A 22,367-nucleotide genomic window follows, 5' to 3' on the forward strand; every position below is an offset into this window, starting at 1 on the left:
ATTTTGTGCCTGGTGGAGGGGGTTAAAGAAAAATGGATAAAGGGCAGGTAAAGAATGCTGAGGGAGGCCCACATGGCAATCACTTTGCTATTACAGCTGCCTGATCATGCTCCTGTACCTCTGATATGTCCAACAGATTCCCCAACAAAATACCCTGTGGTGTCAATAACTTTCAATGCCACAATATTGCAGACTTTACATTTCACTTATTTAAAGCAGGTTGAAAGAACAAGATTGCCTTCCATAGAATATGCAGCTGCTCTTATTCCATGTAGATGGAGATTCTATGTCTCTGTGTTTAAGCACAAAATACCCACAAGTTCAAGTCTCTCGATTGTGGGTGTCAGATTAACCATTTTTGCCTCCTCCTCAACACATGCTCATTTGCTTTCTTAGAGCCAGCATTAATTTGGTTAAAGCAGATGGACAGAACTAATTAGGAAATTCTTGGAAATGAGGATGTCTGTATATCAGGAGAAGCAGAAAAGGAATTACCTTATCTCATGTAGCCAACCTACCACTGAACTTTCACTTCCTACAGCCTCTCTTCAACCACCTTCCTCACACCCACCTAAGAAAAGCCATTTCTGAGGTCTTCCTTGATTGTGTTTGGATCACTGCCATTAGAGGCATTCTGACTGAACAGTGGGTACACAGAACTGCAAGGAGAGGGAGATTATCAAAATATCAGGTTATTCAAAGCCAAATAATGAAATCTTCATATGCCCCAAGAACAGCCCACTCTTCAATTTACTGAGCCAATTGAAGATGATATTTTTCCTACCAATGATTTTGTTTAATAGTGGTGAAGCCAATAACTGACATTTTATTTATTCATTTATTTATTTACTTATTTATTTATGAGACAGGGTCTTGCTATGTCGCCCAGGCTAGAGTACAGTGGCATGATCACAGCTCACTGCAGCCTCGACCTCCTGGGCTCCAGTGATTCTCCTGCTTCAGCCCCCTGAGTAGCTAGAACTACAGGCATATGCTACCATGCCCTGCTAAGTTTTAAAATATTTTCTGTAGAGACAAGGTCTCACTAGGTTGCCCGGACTCGTCTTGAACTCCTGGCCTCAAGTGATCCTCCCCACTTGGCCCTCTTGAAGTATGGGATTACAGGCTTGAGCTATCATGCAGACCTTAACATTCCACTAGACTTGTTAAACACCTGAACATAGGCATCCATCGGACTTCATATAAACTTCGTCATGCTTGTCTGTCCTTCTTGTGACCAGTCGCTTGGCCTTAGTTGCTATATTTAGCACAACCAGGAGTCCTGAAAGCAATGTATTGGGTTTTCAGAAAGGATGAACTCACCTGAGAGCAGCTTGTTTCCACCCTGTGCATCCCGTAGGAAAAGTCATCTGTGAATGTGATTGCCTCAGAATTGATCACATCGTGGAATGAAGGCCAACCTGGGGCACAGCAGGCCCAAGAATCAAAGCAGAGAGGAGAGATACACAGCCTTGGGTTAGAATGCATTTTAAAGAAATACTAAGCAAATAATGAAAATCCTTAGTGTATGTTTAACTTTTCAACCTGAAAAAAGAAAGGTCAAAAGCTGAAGGAAAATATATTTTGCAAGAGTACAGTTATTTTTTAACCCTTTCCTCATATTCAGATTACAGTTGCATTAGGGTTTGGTGCTTCATGAGACATTCTTAGACCATCCAATAGTTTTCTAGAGTATCCTTGAACTTAGAAGGCTCTCTCTCACCACTCTTTCTCTTGTCTTCAGAGTCACTCAGCATGGCCCTGAAGCACTATGAATTTTCCATTACGATGTTTTCCAAAACACAATCAATTGGTCTGGCTGCTAACTTTTCAACTATTCCATGCCTCCTTAGAAAGCAAGATTTTTCAGTACCTAGTTTGGATAGTTAAAATTTTGTTTAAAAAAACGACTATCCTGTTGTCACCATCCTCATCTAATTTCCTGGAAAAAGGGTTATCTGGAAATCATAGCATCTGTCTATTTTTATGGGCAAGAAGCTTGTTCACTTCATAGGAGACTCATAGAGCATCAGTCCTCAGACATCTCTGGGCAGCACCTTATCTCAAAGAGCATCTAGTTCCAATTTTTATTTATTCTAGTGATTTTAAAAATATATGCACAGTTTAAGAAACTTGATGGTAAATGGATCATAGGATTGTACAAATGTTTTGAGTGTACAGTCAGGTTTTATGTTCAGTACTTATGGGCATGTTTTTATGTTTCCCCAAAATATGTCTGGAGTTACTGAGCTGAAGCCTGAATCCCCAAAATGATGAAAGAGGGGCGATGTTGCTGAAGTGCTGGTGCAATTTTTTTTTCTTTTTCACAAGTCACATTTACTTCTGCAGAAAGGAAGAAGCCAGTTAAGAACCTGGTGCTTTGTGTTAATACACCTATTGAAAGAAAACAGAATGCAAACTTCAACAACATGATTTTTAGTTTCAAACAAAACAGATTAGGCCAAATCCCCCAAGCTCCCTCATCCTCCACAATGCAAGAGTATAGTATTGATAGTCAGTGCTAGATTTAACACCAAGAGTGTTAACACTTTCTAATTCCTTGATTTGAGCTCAAAATTGCTACAAAGCACCAGGAAAACCTTAAACTTCCAGACTATAACCTTTCACAAAAATTAATTATGCTGAGACATACTAGCATTCTTAAGAAAATGAATTTCTTCCCATTTTCTAAATTCTAAAGAGAATTTGAATATATTCTAGGCTATAATATTTGGTGTACAATGGTTACTTGACACATTTAGGGGTTCTTCTTTGTTAATAATAGAAGTGCCAATTGCTAGTGAAAACAGGTTTAATGGTGATATTTGAGGACATTGAAAAATAAAGTCATTTATCTATGAAAAGAAAGAAAACATTCTGTATTTTCCTTTTTAACCTTCAAGGGCATAACTCATTTAATTGCAATTTAAGGCAACTGATATTGTGGGAGGGACACACTTGATTTAGTAGTAAAAAGGTTTAGGAGTTTCGTTGTTGTATTAAATTTACCATAAAGCTACCTTACCCCAGCACCACATAGTCCTATTTCTAGAATTCAAAATAGGTATGGAGAAATAGATATACACATGTATATATTTTTCCTTTATGCTACATTGCATCTTATATTTATTTATCTTGTTCTAGGCATCACCCTGGATTTGTAATTTATTTTCATGCTTTCCTCCCTTACTAGTTAGTGAACACCTTGAAGGCAGAGTCTAAATTCATTGACCTGAGTATTCTCATTGCCTAACACAGTGTTCAGTACAAAGGCACAACTCAAATGTTTCTTAAACTGATTTCCAGTTAGCCTTAAATAAGCAAATGAGATAAACAATTACAGCACATCAGAGAGTTCCACAAGAAAGAGAGAGAATAAAATCATACTCCTTACAGACTAATTTAGGAAATATCAATGCTAGTTTCTCACTGCACTGTCCAACATGGCTCAATCACTGTGATTACGCCTCTTTATGTGGGGGAGAGGTTTACTTCTTGTGTATTTAGGAGAGGAGAAACATGAAGTTCATAGAGTTCACTCATTTTACAGGGTTTTGGGGGTGGGAGGGAACAGAAGGATAAGTTACTTGCCAAGGTTACACAGGCAGTAAGTAGCAAAGCCAAAACTAGGATATGAATATTCTGACTTCAGGACTCTCTTCTTATGTTCCACTTTCTTCCTCAATTTTTTTCTACCTGAATTAGATATGCACAGGATTTTCCAGAAAACTATATTGAAGAATAGACCAGGATGAGGGAGGTTGAAACAGAGTGCAGCTCTCAAAAGATTTCAGTGTTTCTGGGAAACTGTTGATGCTTGAATAGTTTGTTGTTTACCATGGCATTATTTAAACATTAGAAGAGACAGTCAAAAATAAAAATAAAAATAAATAAAGATATTTCAAAACTCACAATGTCCCTTTGCTCTGTAGAAGAGATGGCAGTTTTCAAAATGGAATATTCAATATGTCAACCCAAATCCTGATTAGTGGAGATGGACACGAAAAACCACGCTGGAGACTGTAACTCACTGTGGTGGAACGCATTTCAAAAGAGAATCATGGCTAACTTTGGCCAATAAGGTTAACAAAGGAGAATGCTGAGTTGCTTTGCTAGAATTCTCAGAAAAAGTGACATTCTATACAAAGAGTACATCAGAAAGGTAAGTACTTAATGACAATCAAACTAAGAAGGACCTTCCCCCAGTAATAAACTGCCTTATGGCAGAGAAGCCACAGTGATGACAGCACTTTGAAAGCGGAATTCCCTCATCATGTGAAAGTATTTAAAGAAGGAACTCTTCACTGCTGTAAAAATCCTCAAAGGAAACCTTGCCCCAACTCCTAATAATAAGGAAAGTTCTTCAAAGGGTGATAGGCAGAGACTGAAGCAATCTGCGTCTTGTTGAGAAAATTATCTTGAGTAAAAGGGTGGGGGAAGGAGAGTGTGTTTATGTCAGTTTTGACATTAAAGAAAGATCATCCATCCTCCTTTCTCTAGGATTTTCCTTTTGGTCTTCTAACAAAACATTATTTGTTTTGGATGCATTCCATGCACTTTTTAAAAGAAAAGTCATGTGAAAACCTGTAAAAACAGAGTCGGTTCACCCCACTCCCAATACATCCCTTAGTTTCTATTTGATGAGATTGGATTAGGCCTATTATCATTTCATTTCAAAGAATATAAACTGTACTTTTTAGATATTAGCCTATTATTATCAAGGATGCCTTATTTTCAATAAATAGTTTCACCCTTCAAAGAATTCCCATCTCCAGATAGCAAATAAATATATGTAGTACAACTGAAGCAGGCAAGTTGAAATATGGCAGTTCTGCCTCAATTTTATTCACCCATCAGGCCACATTCATCTGCAGATATAACGTCATACTACTCATGTCATGTGAAGCAACTCCAGAATATGCTCATTTTCATCTCAAATATAAGAGAAAGTGATCCAGATTAGTTGTAGCGTCTTTGGTGCTTGCTATATCATCTACACTAGAATGGATTTTTTTTTTTAGATTGCAGCATAAATAATCATTCCCCCTCCAACCCATAATGTAGCTTAATAAATCTGTTTCAAGTCTACTTGAGCCCATAATTGAATAATGGCATAGCTCTCCACAAGTAGTATTCTGTTGACAAATTCTAAATGTTTCATGCCAACTGCCTCATACGTAAAACTTTCTTAGCTCTCCATCCCAATCAATTCCACCTTCTTTAAAAAAATCTGTGAAACATGTTGTTAAAGTTAGCAACAGAGTGTAAACAAGTTGAAGCCAATTATATCTGTACCATATCTAGAAAATGTGGCCCTCATTGTCCTATTCTTAATTTAACAAGAATTGCTATACAGCTTCCACTTCCCCTAATCCTTCCCCACCCTAGAATAAAAATTAGAAACCTTGCTAGTCAGCTACACGACTCATCAACAGAACCCAGCAGAAACTACTCATGAATGAGAACTTATTGAATTGAAAGGTAATTACACGTTTTGTTATTTTCAAATGTAAAGTAAGTTTGAACGCAATGAATCCCACTGGGTTTGGGTGATGGGTCAATAATGATGATACATATTTTAGCACAGTTTTGGTGAGACAAGCTGGAGGTACAGGTCTTTATTTGTGTGTGTATCAGTCCTCACAGCTCTCTAATTCCAAGGCCATATTTCAAAATTTGTAGTATTCAGATTATTTGTAGCTGGAATCTGCTAACCTCACTGACCACAATTTACCTTATTACCTAATTCAAAATAAATAATCCAACTCTCTATGTAGTCCCCCTGCTAACAAGAATTGTTTGAAACTTAGAGTCCTGACTCTTGCCAAATTATTTAATATTCACTCTGGGGGGGTGGATCATGAGGTCAGGAGATCAAGACCATCCTGGCTAATACAATGAAACCCCGCCTCTACAAAAAAAAAAAATACAAAAAAATTAGCCAGGCGTGGTGGGGGCTGCCTGTAGTCCCAGCTACTCGGGAGGCTGAGGCAGGAGAATGGCATGAACCCAGGAAGTGGAGCTTGCAGTGAGCCGAGATCGCACCACTGCACTCCAGCCTGGGCGACAGAGCAAGACTCCGTCTCAAAAAATAAAATAAAATATTCACTTAACTGATGCTTCAGGTATAAAGTCTATCTCATTTAAAAAATGATTCTTTAATCCCCTTCAAAGACCCATTTGGTTGCAATATAGTCTTCCAAAAATTTAAGTGGCAATCAACCAAACATGGGCATGTGGTAGAAAATCAAACAAGATGGCTCATAATGAGACATTCCCTGTCAATTCTTCCATACCCACAGGAAACCATGATAAATAGATTTTCTGTTTCTTTAAAAATGTGCTTATGCTGCTGTCTCTTGATTATTTCATTTTAAACCTGTGCTGTCCAATACAGTAGTTATCAATCATGTCATTGTTTAAATTTGAATTAATTAAAATTAAATAAAATTACAGTTTCTCAGTCACACTAGCCACATTTCAAGTTCTCAGCAGTTACAAGTAGCTAATGGCGACCATATTAGACAGCACAGATATACATATAGAACATTTCCACCAAGATTTCCACAGACATAGAACATTTCCATCCTTGCACAGTGCTGTTTTAGACATTATAAATTCATTTCTTTTTATGAAAGATTAAGATTTAGTACTCATACCTACATAATCTCCCCTCCATTCCCCTTTCCAATCTTTTAATACTCAGGTTATTTTTAATTTCTTTAAAACCTCATTGGGTAATGTCTGCCTCTTGAACTAGAATGTAAGTAAAAATAAAAGCAGGGAGTTTGTTTCATTTACCACTGTACTGGCAACAAACTAAAAAAGTGCCTGCTACATAAAAGGTGTTCCAAAAAAACTATCTCATAAATGAAAAATCGAATGCATGAATATCTAGCTTAAGTAGATATTTAGTAGCTTAAGATAATACCATTCAGCTCCCCACTCTGTAAGACAGCCTTAGCACCCTCATCTTCCCTCCACCTATCCTTTGCCCCACTCCAATGACCAACCATAATTAAGTCTTCTGTGCTTTTCTATAGATTCTAAGAGCTGAAAACTAATAAACATTATTTGTGTTATTCTGCCAAATCCTTACTGCAACAAGTAATCCTAGGAGACCGAAAATCAAATTGATTTTCCATTTTTTATACAGCAACACTTGTTAAAAGGCATGCCACACTTCTTTTTATTTTTGTTTGGATTATGACTTTATTACACAACTGTACAAACTTCTGTATTCAAAATTTTACTTTTTGAGTTTTTAATGACAAACATTTCAAGCATATGCAAAAGTATACAAATAATGGACTAGGTATCCACAATTTAACAGATGTTCAGTGCCCAGGTCTCACAGATACTACCTTGTTTTCTATATTGGCTTCAGGTTTCTTTCTCCCCCTCTTTCTCTAACGATTACAGCAGATCTGCCTCTAACCTTGTTCCCTACTCTTACGCCTCCTAGTACTCCAAAGACAATTACTCACCTACCATTCCGACAGTTATTTTGATTAATCTTCTACACATGTCTATATCCAGAAACAAAATATACCATTTTAAATGTTCAGAATTTTATATAAATGACATTGCATTGTAGGTATTTTTTTGGCAACTTATTTTTTCACATTATTCTTACCTCTGGCTTTCTTGGTAACAGTATCATCTTATTTTATAAACAAAGTATCTTTTCAAGTATTTCTGAGAATATTAACTAGAGAGTTGTTTTATTTTAGTTTTTCTATGATTCCCTAAAATATCTCTGCTCCTTCTGGGAAATTGTTCTCCTTATCTTGATTTTTAAATTTCAAGCTCTTAGTTTCCTTCATCTGTCTTTGGGGATCTTTGATCAACAGTTCCTATTTAAACATGGAGGCCAAGGTCAGTTATCCTACACATCTGATGGAGGTTTTCTCTGCCATTAGATGTAGTATGGGTTTGTATCCTTAGCAAGCCTTTCCTCTGAATATAAAAGCTGCCTGGGAACTCCAGGACTGCTGTCATCAGTTGCTGATGGACAAGGCTTCATCCTGGCGTTCCCTGAATACCTCAATGGGGAATGGTTTACTCTGGAATATCAACACCTCAATAGCAACCCCAATTATCCCAGACAGGCTGTTTAATATCTTAAGAGAGCAGTCTTCCAGGCTTGTTTTCTTGTGGGTAACTAATGATCTGTCATTCTAAATATGAAGATAAGGAAAATGTAAAACTAGTCTAGTTGTTATTTAGACTTTCAGTTAAGCACCTCGTTGTCAGGTCCCCATTTTGCTCTTGTCAATTCTGAGTTCTGAGCCTTTTTGTAATTCTGCTGGGCATCGGCAACAACTCTTGTACATATTTTGGGCTGCAACTTTCTTTAATTGGTCACACCCATTAATGCATTTCCACCCATTTTTTTTTTCTTGGGAAAACTTTGAGCTTCCTTTTCTAAAGGCTCCCTACCCCACTCCAATTCTCTTTGCAATGGATTTCTTCTACTTTTACTCCTCCTACTCTTCCTCTTCTTTTTCTTACTCTCATTTTAAAGATATCTCTTGGGAGAGAGGGGAAACAAACATGTATGCTCAGTTTATCATCTTGAATAAGAAGGCAAGATTTTTTTTAATAAACTGCAGACTTTAGTCTCTTCATCTAATATTTCATTTGAAGAAGCAACAAATTTGACGCATCATAATTTTTCTACTAACTGCAATTACATTTTTAAAATCTTGATTAAAAATATCAAAATCAGTGTAAGTTTTAGCCGCTTTAACTGGCTCAGATTTAACTCTGTGGCTAAAAATGGATTATGGGTTAGCTGTATGAGATTAACACAAACTTTTATGACATCTGCAATGGCATCTGAGTTAGAATTGGTAGGTCAGAATGGTCTCTTCATTGCCTACTTAAGTGGAAAGGAATTTCTTAGACCACTTTTCAAGTTTATATTTGCTTTGTATTGTTTGAGAATTTCTGTATTTCTTCCCTCCTGCCATTGCAAATATAAGGATGTGTCCCCCATATGCTGATGACATGATTTCATTACTTCAAACCAACAATAGTCTCAAGAAGCAAACTAGTTCAGTCCAGACAAAGAGTAAACATGACAAAAAGAAAATCATTAGTTTTGGCAAACATTCTCCCATGCTTCATTCAGCTTTATTAAGAGGTACCTGAAATAAAAATGATATTTAAAATATTTATCTTGGCTGGGCATGGTGGCTCACACCTCTAATCCCAGCACTTTGGGAGGCTGAGGCGGGTGGATCACCTAAGGTCAGGAGTTCGAGACCAGCCTGGGCAACATGGTGAAACCCATCTTTACTAAAAATACAGAAATTAGCCGGGCATGGTGGTGCATGCCTCTAGTCCCAGCTACCCTGGAGGCTGAGGTGGGAGAATCACTTGAACCTTGGAGGTGGCAGTTGCAGTGAGCCAAGATTGTGTCACTGCATTCCAGCCTGGGCGACAGAGTGAGACTCTGTCTCAAAAAAAAAAAAAAAATTATATATATGTGTCTTGAAAAGTAGGGAATTTACAATATACATGAAATTAGCATAAACCTATAGACTCTAAAAATTCATGCAGATAAAAATGCAAATAAAATTTAAATACAATATACTATTCAAAAATTAACTTTATTTTGGTTACCAGTTATCCTGCTTTCTCATCTAGCTGTCCAGGAACCCAGTAGTTGTAAATGGTGGTGGCACTGCTGCCAGGGGCATTCTAGATAAAATGATGATTGGGGGCCACCTGAAGGCTTTTAAGCAGCCTAGTAACATGATCAAATTTGTATTTTAGAAAAATGGTTCTGAAAGCAGACTGGAGGGATTCGGGATAAGAGGGAACATGGAAACGTATATATCAGATGAGAGACTGTACTGGAACAGAAATAATGAAGCTTTAATGGGACTGGGAAGCAGGGGAGAGTTTATAGAGCAATCAAGAGAGCAAAGTTTACTGATTTTGGTGACTGCGTTACATGCAGGGCAGTGAAGAAGGGCAGGATCACATTATTACTAGGTTTCCAGCTTGTGTGACTAGCCGAATCATGCTAGAGATACATTTTTACAGAGAAAATAACAAAATCAGTTTCTTGTGGATCTAGGAGACAAAGGAATATGTGGGCTCAGAAATGAGAGCCAAGCTCAAGATGCAGATTGGAAAGTCATCACAACATAAAAGACAGTAAGGTCCTGGATAAGGATATGTAGGAGGGATGAATATAAACGGAGAGGAGAACCAGGCAGGTATTTAAATGTTAAGCAAAAGAATAAGACTCAGTAGAGGAAAAGAAAAGAGCATTTCCAGAAATAGGAAGAGGACAAGGGAATCAGGACAGAGTCTGAAAAAGGAGAAAATTGCTTAAGGATGGAGGACAGACAGCAGTCACATAATCTATAGAAAGGACAAGTTAAGTAAGACCTGAGAGACACTGCAGATTTCAACAATGAGTATTAGATTGGAAAGCATAGTGAAGAAGACAGTGAACAGAGACTACTCTTTTACAGCCTGCAGGGAAGGAAGGCTACAGGAAGAACACAATGAGGTTTATTTTAAGATATTTGGAATCAAGGTCCCTATCACTCATCCCATCTTTCTCTGTTTTCTGAAGTGTTCAAATGTTACAATATTACTTTCCTAATGGAATTTTTGCAATAAAATTAGTGATATAAAAATATTTAGACATGTTAAAAAAACTTAAGCATTACTCAAATGCTCCAAAGGATACTGAACAGAAGCCATATTTGAAGAAAGACTACAAGAATCTTTTTGATTTTTATTTTATTTTTAATTTGTTTGTTGTTGTTCCTAATTATCTTGTGGTCCACCAAACTGAGAGTCAATGGCTGTAATGTCTTAAATGACCATTGTAATCTGTTTTGCTTTTTGACACAAAGTAGGTGCTCAATCAATATGGCTGGAGCTTTAATTCTAGGTCAGGTTCCCAGGTCAAACATGTTTGCAGCACCCAGTAGTACTTTCTTTCTAAGCCATGTATCATGGTTTGCAATTATTTATTTATATGGGTAATTTTTGATTAATGTTTGCTTCTTTCACTAAGTACTATGAGACCATGATTACTTTATTAACTACTACAACTTCAACACCAAGCTCATGGAAATATTTCTTAAATGAATTATAAAGAAAATATCACATATTTCATTATTTACATTATATTTACAATATATGACTGAATTAAAAGGTAATAACTTCCACTTAGAGCAGTCAAAATTACAGAGACAGAAAGTAGAATGATAGTTGCCAGGGGATGGTGGGAAGATGGAAAGGAGCATTATTATTTAGGGGTCCAGAGTTTCCTTTTTACAGGATGAAAAGAGTTCTGAAGTTGGATGGTGGTGATGGTTGCACAACAATGTGAATGTATTTCATACCACTGAACTGTACACTGAAAAACAGTTAACATGCTAATTTTCTTATGTGTATTTCACCACAATAAAAAATCAGAAAAAAAAAATGATGATGACTGCCTATAAGCCAGGATAGAGAACCCTCCCCAGGAACTGAATCAGTGAGCTCCTTCATCTTGGACTTCCCAGCCTCCAGAACTCAGTGAAGTAAATTTATTTTGTTTAAGCATGCACACACAAAAAGATAATCACTTAGCCTGAATATGGCTATCACTAGGTCAAGTGAAAAAACATTTTTAAAAATAGGCAAAGAATTTCTACTGTTTTGCTTTAGACATTTTTTTTACAAATATCAAATTTATCATGTTTACTTTTCCTGCCTATCAAAAATAGTGCATTTCTTCAAAAAATTATTAACAAGTTCAGATGTACAAACGGTGTAGCCTTATCACCCATAATCATTTCAGGCATTTGAATCTGTTTGAGGACAATATGACTAAGGCTGTCAAGAACACTGAGGTGTCCTTGGGCACTGTGAACATCTGGTATCTATTCTCTTTGGAGATTAATAATGTAGCTGTACTGCAGCAAGCTTTACTAATTCCTTTGAGCCCTGCACAACATTTTTAAATGGTTCCAAACACACAGGATCTCTAATTGGTATGGATTTCATCCACAGTTTTCTTGCAATCTCAAAATGTCTCGGCAACTCCTAAGCAGGAATTGACAGGGGCCAGCTTCCCTATTTCCCTTTGTGAAGGCAGCTATTAATAATATTTTTTCAGGTTCAATAAAATTACTGAACTCAAACCATTTCAACCAAAAACCTGGAGAGGGAGACTTTATTTTCCCTGGCCTGAACACTGTCTCTTGCTACTTTAAATCACAGTTAATGTTTTTAAAAATACATCTTACACAGAAGTCAGTTGTAGACCTTTAGCATCAAAGGACCTGAGCTACATCACATGTAACAGCCTGATCTTTAGCCATAATTTCTAAGTGCCATTAAAAAATGTCTCTCAAAATGGTTTTAAATTTAGTGTTGACCTAGTAACCTTGATCCAAAAACATTCAACTTTAGATGATTATTTTATTTTGCTTCCAAAAGCTCTTCAGTCCAGTGAGGCATCCATTAGGAAGCTTCACAAGGAGTTTGAAGTTTGCTTAGAATTTATTAGCTACATCAGACAGGAAGATGGTGATGTGGGTTGCTTGCTGAGCAAAGATTATTTACTGTGCTTAACTGACCTTAAAAATACCAAGTGAGATATAGGATGGGGAAATTCAAAGAAATACAGATTCTACTCCCAGCAACATGCAATTCAGACTAAAAATGAAATAATGATCCATTCAACTGCAGTTCTCAATTAGGGCTATTCACTACAAAGCATTATTTGGGACTCTAAGACAAACTATTACTTACATTTTTTGGTTGGGTACTTATCAAAAATGTCAGAGTAATTCCTCTCATAAATATATGTACCTGATGAAAATGTAAGATTACTTCTGAGGGGCAATTAAGTCTCAACATTCTTTCCCTTATCTAAATTTTCTCCTGACATTTTTCTCTAACTGAAACCTCTCCAACTTCTGAATAGGCTTTAGATCTTTATTCTATTATATATATTTTAAGTACTAAACCTAAATTTCCCTGTTTTCATAAATCTTCTATGATCATTCACTGATCTACAACACCTTTTTATGATATGTCAAAACTTAGTCCACCTACTAAAATTTAAATTCTGAAAACCATTCTTGAAAATACAGTTTTCAACTATCTTTAGAAACAGAACACATTGCTCAGAAAAGCTATTAAGAACAAATATTTTAGGACAAAATAATTACTTAGAATTGTTTATATGACAAATGGTGTTTTGCCTTTGTGGCAGGCAGATACATGGCAAAATTGAAGCAATTTAGCAAATACTGTACATTCCCTAATATATTAAATTTGTTTAATAGATTACATCGAAAAGGCATGAAGGAACCTTCATCGAACCAAAGCATACTCTATTACCACCCCTTCTTTTTAAAATCCTTTAGGGAAATCTTTGCCAACCCCCAATGCTCTATTTTGTCACATATGTATCACTTTCTAATATATCATAACTGTTTATTATGCTTTTTGTCTCCTGTCTTTATTTTCTCAGCTAGAATGTAAGCTCCAGGAAGGGAAAGATAATTGTTTTGTTCCCAGTGTATTCCAAACTCCTCAAATACATTTTGGTTGAATGAATTTTCTATATACGTTCCTGTTACTCTGGAAATCTGGAATTTAAAGACAATAGTAGCTTTGGTTTTAAAATACACAGATACAAGTCTTTGTAGCCGATTTAGTTATAGAGTCTCCAGGTAACTTATTAATATTTGTTGAAGAGTTTGGCACCCGATGACAGTCTTCTCTAAATCCCAAACAACTGCCTACATTCCAGGAAACCTCATTGAAGGTAACCTACTTACCACTCCTCATATTGACAGCTCTAGGAGCACCTCAGAGAACTACAACTAAGTTCATAGAGCCGGGGTCCTGCATCAAGACCTGTAGGTACAAGGAGCCCTTGCAATTTGATGGTTTCAATGGCTTTAAAACTGACCACTGACAAGCTTCAAATGCATTAAAATTAGATGTCATCACATGAAGAGTGTTGAATCTCAGACGGATAAATTTGGCAAAGACACTATGGTATTGTAGTCATATTTAATGTGTCCACCAGACCTCTGTTACCAAAAAAAAATGAAATTCAATAAAGGTCCAAGCATACCCATAATATAATCCATGACCTACACTTTGACATATTATTTTGTCAGTTGGGCAGTAATATTTAAGTCTTACTCCACTAAATGGTAAATGATTAACAGGCAAAAGATATAGCCCCTTAGTACTGAGTAGGCACTAAATAGATAACTTGTTAAATAAGTGAGCCAACCTGGGGCTGAAGAAAATATTAACAAAAATTGTGAAAATGATATTACAATCAATCAATGTATATATCTCAGATATTTGTAATAAACATCACCTCTCAAGTATTTATTACTACTTATGTCACTAGACCAGAGTAATCCATAGGTTACTATTTCTTGGTAGTATACTGTGGGCACCTATGAAATCTCTGATCTTATCTAGTTGGGTGGCACAAAAGTTTGGAAGCCTTAGTCAGCATCCACAAACATAAAGCACTGTAGCACTATTAGAGCATTATATAGTCTTTTGATATTTGGCTTCCTTTTAGTGTTTAAAAAATTACAAAAGTCTCAGGAAGGTATTACTAAACTTTTATGCATTGTTATTTGTAATGGCTGTTTCACACAATTAAGAAGAAATTGTTTTCTTCTTAATTTTCTTAATTGATAACAGTTTTCTTCTTAATTGATAACAGTTCTTTGTAAATTACAGATATTAATTACTAACATCTGCATTATAATTATTCTTCTATATCTATTGTTACTGTATTTGACTTTGCTTTTGATTATTTTATTCAAATATGCCTGTCCCTTTCTTTTGCGGTTTCTGGGCTACTAGACTTAGTTAAAAAGAGTTCCTCCCCTTGAATTACACATACAGTATCCTATATTTTCATATAGGATGTTTGTTTTGCATTCAGATCTTAATCAGGAATTTCACTAAGTATATGCTATAGTATTATAATTTTATTTTCTTCTAAACAGAATGCCAATCGGGCTACCAATAAGTTTTAAACTGTTCATTTTTAATTGAGTTGAAATACCATGTTTATAAACTGTCGTTTACACTGTTATCTACGAGTCTGCTCTACTAATCTATTTGTCTATCCCTATGCCAATGTAAGTTTATTATGGTGGCTTCACAGACTGGTCTTATATCAGGAAAGGCAAGTATCTACCACTGTATTTCTTTTTCGTAAATATCATAAATATTTCTGCTCTAGGTTTTTTTCTTTAACCAGGTTTATTATGAGTTAATCTATTTTTTTGATCTTTCAAAAAACCATCTTTGGATTCACTTATTCTTTCTACTCCTGTTTGATGTTTTCTGTTTCATTAGTTTTAGCTTTTATCTTTATTCCCATCTTCCTAGCATTTTTATTGTTCTTTTTATAAAGTTTCTTTATTTTTCATCTTTTTTCTATAATAATGAAGGTATTCAAGATTACAACATTTCCTTTAAGTTTAATGTTTATTGTACCCCATAGAGTTAGATATTTATCTCTAGTTTCATTGGATTATTATAAAAATATGGGCTATACGAAATCTCTACTTTCTAAAATTTAAGATTTTCCTTGTAGCCACATACATGATATATCATCTTCTAATGTTTCATGAGAATACAAAACTATATTTCTTATTTGAAAGATGTTTTTTATTTGAAAGATACTTCATCTATTAAAAAAAGTTGATTGTACTATTGGGTTATCCTCTATCCTTATTTAGTTTGACTACACATATGTCTCAATCTGAGAGAGAGATCAAAGTTATCCACTGTAACTATGTATTTTTAAATCAAGTTTTCTTTCATTTCTAAGATTCTTATTCATATATTTATTATTTATGTTAATTTATTCCTGTAGGTTTATGATTGCTTTGTACTCTTCGTGAATAGTACCTTTTTATTATCACATAATTCCCCTTTATCCTCTGTACTTTTTAGCTTAATTTTCACTCCGTCTGATATTAATATTGCCATTTCTGCTTTCTGTTTTGTTTGCCTTGGCCTAGTATGTTTTAACCATAAAGCTTTCTTTATACTTTGTTTGCTTCTTGTAAGTAGCAAATAACTAGAACTTAACTCAATCTCTGATAATCTGTCTTGTAATGGGAGAATTCAGTTCATTCATATTTGACTTAACAAGAGACATACCTATTTTCCTTTCATTTTTCCTTATATTTGTCCATTTTATGTTGTGCTTGTCCCCCTTTTTCTGCTATTCAGATGAAATTCCTATTCATTCCATTCTTGCCCATTATTACATGATTTTCCTTTGTGTGTGTGTGTGCTCACAAACAAAGAATTATCTACTGTTATTGGAAAATCAGATACCATTTCCTCCATAAAGACCCATTGTCTTCCATATCAAGATGCTATATCCTCCCTTTTCTGCTTCCCTTTCCTCCCACCCAAGTAAAATAAAGCCTTTGGAAAACTCTCATTTTCCTCCACTCTGCCTTCCTCTCCTGTAGATGTTATCTGTAGATGTTATCCTGCTGTCTTTCTATTTTCCAGGATTGCAGATGAGAAACTGAATGCTAACCTAACACTTCTATTGTAAATTTGGAAGCTTATAAGATTTTGTGTTTATCCTTAAAGTTCGGGAGTATCATCTTGCTAGGCTTTACCTTCCTCATTAATCCTATGTAGAATTTAGTGAGCCTATTCAGTCTGTAGACTTGAGTTGCTCTATAGGTCCCCCAAAAAGTTTTGATTATTTGCATGTTAAGCCTCCTGGATCTATCTTCCAAGTCTCTTAATTTTTCTTTCAAGATTTATACCTCTTTGTGTTTTTGCTCTGTGCTTTGAGATATTCTTCCATTTGATCTTCTAGGCAACAAATTTTGGTCTCAGCAGTGGCTTCCTTCAACTCACCTACTGAATTGTTTAGGTGGGAAATCACGATCTTTTCAAATCTCCAAAACACTTTTTGGGGACTAGACATGAATTCCCTTAATTGTATCAGAAAGAATTTTTCAGCTGCAAGAAATAAATAACACAAATAAAAGTGCCTTACACAATAAAGGAATTATTGTTTCACATAACAAGGAATCTATATTTAAGTGGTTCCATGTTGGTCAAGTCAGTGGCATAATTATCTCATCAGGGACAATGTCTGCCCTCCTCACAATGTCAGTGATATCCCCCTCATGGTCACACAACGGCTACAGTAATTCCAGACACCACAGGCAGACAAAACAACATCTAGTGAAAAATGGAGCACTTCAGCCAGTGTGTCTCATTTTGTTAGTTAGCAAAACTTCTAGCAAAAATCTCTCAGATCCAACTGATCAGGAATGGAGCATCTGTCCAACTGAAATCAACCACTGACAAGGGAAATGGAATTTTATGATTGGCTTAGATCAATTATTATTCACCTGGGGAATATTCACTTCTGCCCTGGCAAAAGGGATGAGTATAACTGGATTAGGCAAACAGTGTCATGACAGCTGGCTTTTTTTTTTCTTGGTTTAGTTGTCATCTGTCTACTGTAGGCATTCTGTTTTATCAGATATGTGTCTATTTGTTCAGACTGATCCTGTCTCACTGCAGGACTCCCTTAGATATGTTGTTATTTTTCTTTTTTGTCTCACTTGGGTTCAGGCCTGGTTATTAATATAATCCAAAAGCTGGTAGTCCTACAGGTAGTGAAAATCCAGACACAGATGAACTACCAGATCTTGCTGAGAGAATAAGAGGATAAAGAATAAGAAAAAGCCTCCTGTACCCAAAATTCCTGTCACGAACAGTGATGCAGCTCAGATGTTTAGCTGCTTCTTAGTCTCCGGGAGCAAGAAGCCACTTAGAAGTGGCTATGCCGATCTCTACTCTTGAAGTCCATAAATCTCCTTAAGTCAAACTCCTTCCTTGATCTGTCACATTCAAAATCCTGCCATCATGCTTTTTGACGCTGCTCTCTGGCCCCTTAGTCCACGGGGCAAAAACTTTACTCAAGTTGTCCATACCAAAATTACTGTCACTATTTAGCTCAAGAGGTTCAGAAAAACTGGAATAGAAAGTATAAGGCCACACACAGGACCATCTCCAATGAGTATTATTGTTATTATTTGTGATGTTATGCTAAGTGCTTTACATTTATTGTCGTATATATTGTGTACACATCCTATTTATTCCCATTTTACAGGTAAAGAAACTGGGGTTTAGAGATTATTATGTACCTTTCACAAGGCCACTTTACTGTGCACCGTTAAGTGAAGTTGGCATGTAAATCCAAGATTGTCTCCAAAATTCTTTCTTCTAAATCCTACACCAAACAATCTCTGTGGCAGCTCAGAGAGTTGACAAGTTGAGACAGTCTATTACAGAATATAACTAGTGATGAACAGAAATAAAATAGTAAGAAGCTAGAAACATTTCTGAAAGCTAGAAAAGTTCACATTCTACCAGATGATTAATGATTTTTGTAAATTTTCTTCTCAATAAACAACATTATGTAATGAAATCCTGAATTGCTTAATGTTCAGTGAATTAAAAAACTCTAGAAATGATGAAATGATGCTATAACACCCAAATCAGGGTTTCTTGAATTTTTATTGTTGTTCCAGACCCTTTGGAAGTCTGGCAAAGCCTACAGGAAAATGTTTCTAAATGCATGAGAACAAATATATGGGATTACAATGGAAAAATGATCTTTAAATACTGCTATCAAAATACTGAAAAAAAACAAATGCGTTATATAGTAAAAATGTGCTTCTTTATTAACACATTACATAACAAGCTTTAATGGTGGATCTACTAATTATCATAATTTGGAAGTAGTAATTAGTGTAAATGTTATTTTGAGATATCTGTGATGACTGTATTATGATATGAAAACATCTGTGGTTTCTATTGGTGACAAACTTATAGGTACTTCTGTGGGTTATCTGTAACATATATCATAATTAAAGGAAATTGTGATTAGTGAAAATAAAATATGGATTTTTTTCCCATCGAAATTAATGGACCTTCTAAGTTTAATTCAAGGACCCCAGGTTAAGAACTCCTTATCTAAAGCCTATGCCTGAATATTCCAGGGACACTATATTGAAACTTCTCATTCCTACCTGGGCTGTACTATCATGACTTTTCCTAGAATATAATCATTTTTCACTATGTAACTTTTCTAAGTAGGATGTATTAAATGGAAAAAGCATGGAAGATAGAGTTTAATTGTATGCCACATCTATTATTGAAAAAATGGACAAAATATCTGGACTCTCCCTAGAAAAAAATTAATCCAAATACATATACCAAGCTTCAGGGTTCACAGACCTTGGGTTACTAACTCCAGCCTTATCTTTTATTGCTACTTTGATAAATTCCTTTCTTATGAGAAATGAATGTCAAGACCTTTACCTTTCAGAGTAGAAGAAATGTTGCCTCCAAGTCTATCAAATCTTTCCTAGAAATCGCCACAAAATGTTATCAAAATCTTTCAAAGTGCTTTACAGAAAATATAACCCGAATCTGGGTCATCAGTGTAGTGTAACATTATACTGCTGTGAACAAACAGGTGTACAAATTTTAAGAAACTTGATGTACTACTCTTTGTTCAAAATCAATATTGCTCAGACTATAGCTCTGACAAAATATTATGACCAAATCTGAATTTAACATCAGAGAGATACGTGGAGAAGCTGGCAAAGATTCAGAAAACAATCACAAATATAATAAAAGCATTAAAAACATCCCTATAGAAATGGCTAAATAAACTAGCAACTAGGATTACATAGCCTGGCAGAGAAAATACTAAAGAGTAAACTCAAAACAGTCTTGAAACATATGAAAAACATTTTAAAATATAGATTTGATCTTGGCCAAAAGATGGAAAAGCAACAAAAAATTTTAAACAAGGTGCAATGAGTCAGAAAGAGATCTTTACCACCTCTTATACAACAAAAGAAATGGGCTTCAAATTACAAATCAGGGACTTGACTTACATATATTTTCCTGTCTCTTAATTATGGCATCACAACTCTTTTAGTTACCAATATTCAAAGCACACATGTGGTACTCCTATATCCACTTAGTCATTAAGTGCTATGGAGTGTACCTCTAATTTCCATCCCTTCCTCTCCATTCCACAGCCACCATCAAAACTTGGAGCCTCACCATTTTCTGTCTAGATAACATCTAACTGGTCTCCCAGACACAAGATTCTCACTGCCTAAATCGATCCCGGCTCTACTATGCATGAGCAATGAAATTTCTGGCAAGATACTTAGGATGTGATTTACTCTTCTGTGATTTTACAAAGCTGTTACAAAGACCAAATGATATAATTATATCAGTGCATTTAAAATAGCTAATCACTACACAAATGTAAGGAATTTACATGATAGTAACCTCCAGATGGAAACGATCTTCAAGAGCCTCCTATTTACTATCTCATTAATGGAAGGAAAATAGAGTATTTTGAGGAAATCTTCATTGTTGCATCAATATGCCAAGCTCCTTCCCACCTTCTTCCTTCATTCATGTTCCTTCACTGGACTGGAATTTTTACAACTCCAAGTCCCAACGTTTATTAATATCTTTTTCAAGTCCCATCTGTTCACTGAAGCTTTCCATAAATATTCTTCACTATTTCTGAATGGCTATGACACCTATCAGCACCTATTATACAATAAAACTTACTTGCTGATAGTTCATATTATTGTCTCTTGTCTTACCATGTTGGACTTATCTTCTCAACTAGATATTAAACTGCCTGCACCCTGGGTGGACAAAGTGATCTAAAGGATATTCTAGAACAGAGGTAGAAGGGCAGATCTCAGCCAAATCCTATAGGAGACAGACACCAGAGTTGGGGCAGAAGGATCAAAGGAGGAATGCCAATTCCAAAGGAGCTGGACTGAAATTAGGGGGTTGAGTCAAGAGCTTGAAATGAAATGTAGACATAGATGTGTAGGTCTAGCTCCTAGGTGTGGATACAAAGCAGACAGTAAGATTCTACTTGTCTAATTTTCAAAAAAAGAAAAAATGGAGAAAGGACGGACCCCATACACTAAATGAGGAGCCCTTAAGCCAAAAGATTCCAGAAAAGACTGCTGCAAGGGTAATTTGTTCACACTTAGAAAAGTAAGCACCTCAAAGTGCAAAGACTCTCCACCACTGAGGATTTCAAAAGAATATGCCAAGATCTTTGAAAATAAAGGAAGCGATCAAGTACTCCCTGCAGATCAGGTGGTTCAGAAAACCTGAACTGCCACATCTAGTGAGGCACCAGAGATATACAAGTGGAATGGGTCATCTCTTGTTGGGCTGCAGGATAGGAAGCTAAGAGAGAATCTTGGAGACATGCAAAATATAAACCCAAATAGCAACCCTGGGGAAGGGAGCAGTGTAGAGACTTAAAGATTTCCCTAAGCAGAAACTAAATGAAACAAAATGAATTTTTGAAAAGACAAATATTTTCTCAGTCCTGAAAGCTAGGAAAGCTGTCAATATCATACAACAACCTTGGAGAAAGGCCATCACAGTGAAGCAGGAGGGTGATGAAATTCAGAAAGGCCAGAGTGATAATTCCCAGGTCTGTGGGCCATGGTGTAAAGTATCTCCCTCACACCATTCTGTGCATGATGGTGTGAGGTACTGCAGAAGACTGAGACCAGAAGAACTACTGAAATTTGACATTAGAAAATTGTGGTTGCACTGAATACCATGGACAATTAAAAAAAATTTTTTTTAATTCTAAGAGGAACTTGGAGAAAAAAGATGAAGTTTTTTTCTGGAAGTTTTATCCCAGAAAACAGAAAAGAAATCAAACCACAAATACTTCACACTCTAAAGAAAATTTTAACAGAATATGACTCCATAAGAAATTTTAAAGAAAGATAAATTTGTAACAGAAGAAACTAAAATGAAAAGAGTCAAGGAAAAAAATACCTTTTGGCTACTATGAATAATGCTGCTATAAACACTGGAGAAAAAATACTTGTTTGAGTCTCTGCTTTCAATTCTTTTGGATATATAACTACAAGTGGAATTGCTGGATTATATGGTAATTCTATGTTTGAGGAACTGACATATTGTTTTCACATTGAGTGTACCATTTTACGTTCCCACTAGTAATGTATAAGATTCCAATTTTTCTACATCCTCTCCAACACTTATTATTTTGTTGTTTTTTAATAATAGCTATCCTAAGAGACTCAGAATATATTTTTAATGAGTCACTGACAAATTCACAAATCCCTTTATCTCAGATTTACTCATAAAAGGATTAGAGGTACAATATTTGTCTGGAGAAAGACCTTTTCCACTGCATAAAAACGCTCACATTGGCTATCTAACATGTGGCCCTAGCATCATTAGCAACATACTCA

At 35.7% G+C, this 22,367-nt stretch overlaps 1 protein-coding gene across 12 annotated transcripts in view; it reads right to left on the reverse strand.

Annotated features, from left to right (window-relative positions):
- The window catches only part of MSRB3 (methionine sulfoxide reductase B3), a 211,744-nt gene that overhangs the window by 34,494 nt on the left and 154,883 nt on the right, over nucleotides 1–22,367 (reverse strand). For all 12 annotated transcript variants that reach the window (XM_016923087.4, XM_016923089.4, XM_016923093.4 and 9 more), the window contains one exon: nucleotides 1,324–1,421. In XM_016923087.4, coding sequence (XP_016778576.3) covers nucleotides 1,324–1,421 — 98 coding nt within the window. The remainder of the gene's footprint in view (nucleotides 1–1,323; nucleotides 1,422–22,367) is intronic.

The sequence above is a fragment of the Pan troglodytes genome, chromosome 10, assembly GCF_028858775.2.
Source record: "Pan troglodytes isolate AG18354 chromosome 10, NHGRI_mPanTro3-v2.0_pri, whole genome shotgun sequence".
Lineage (NCBI taxonomy): Eukaryota > Metazoa > Chordata > Mammalia > Primates > Hominidae > Pan > Pan troglodytes.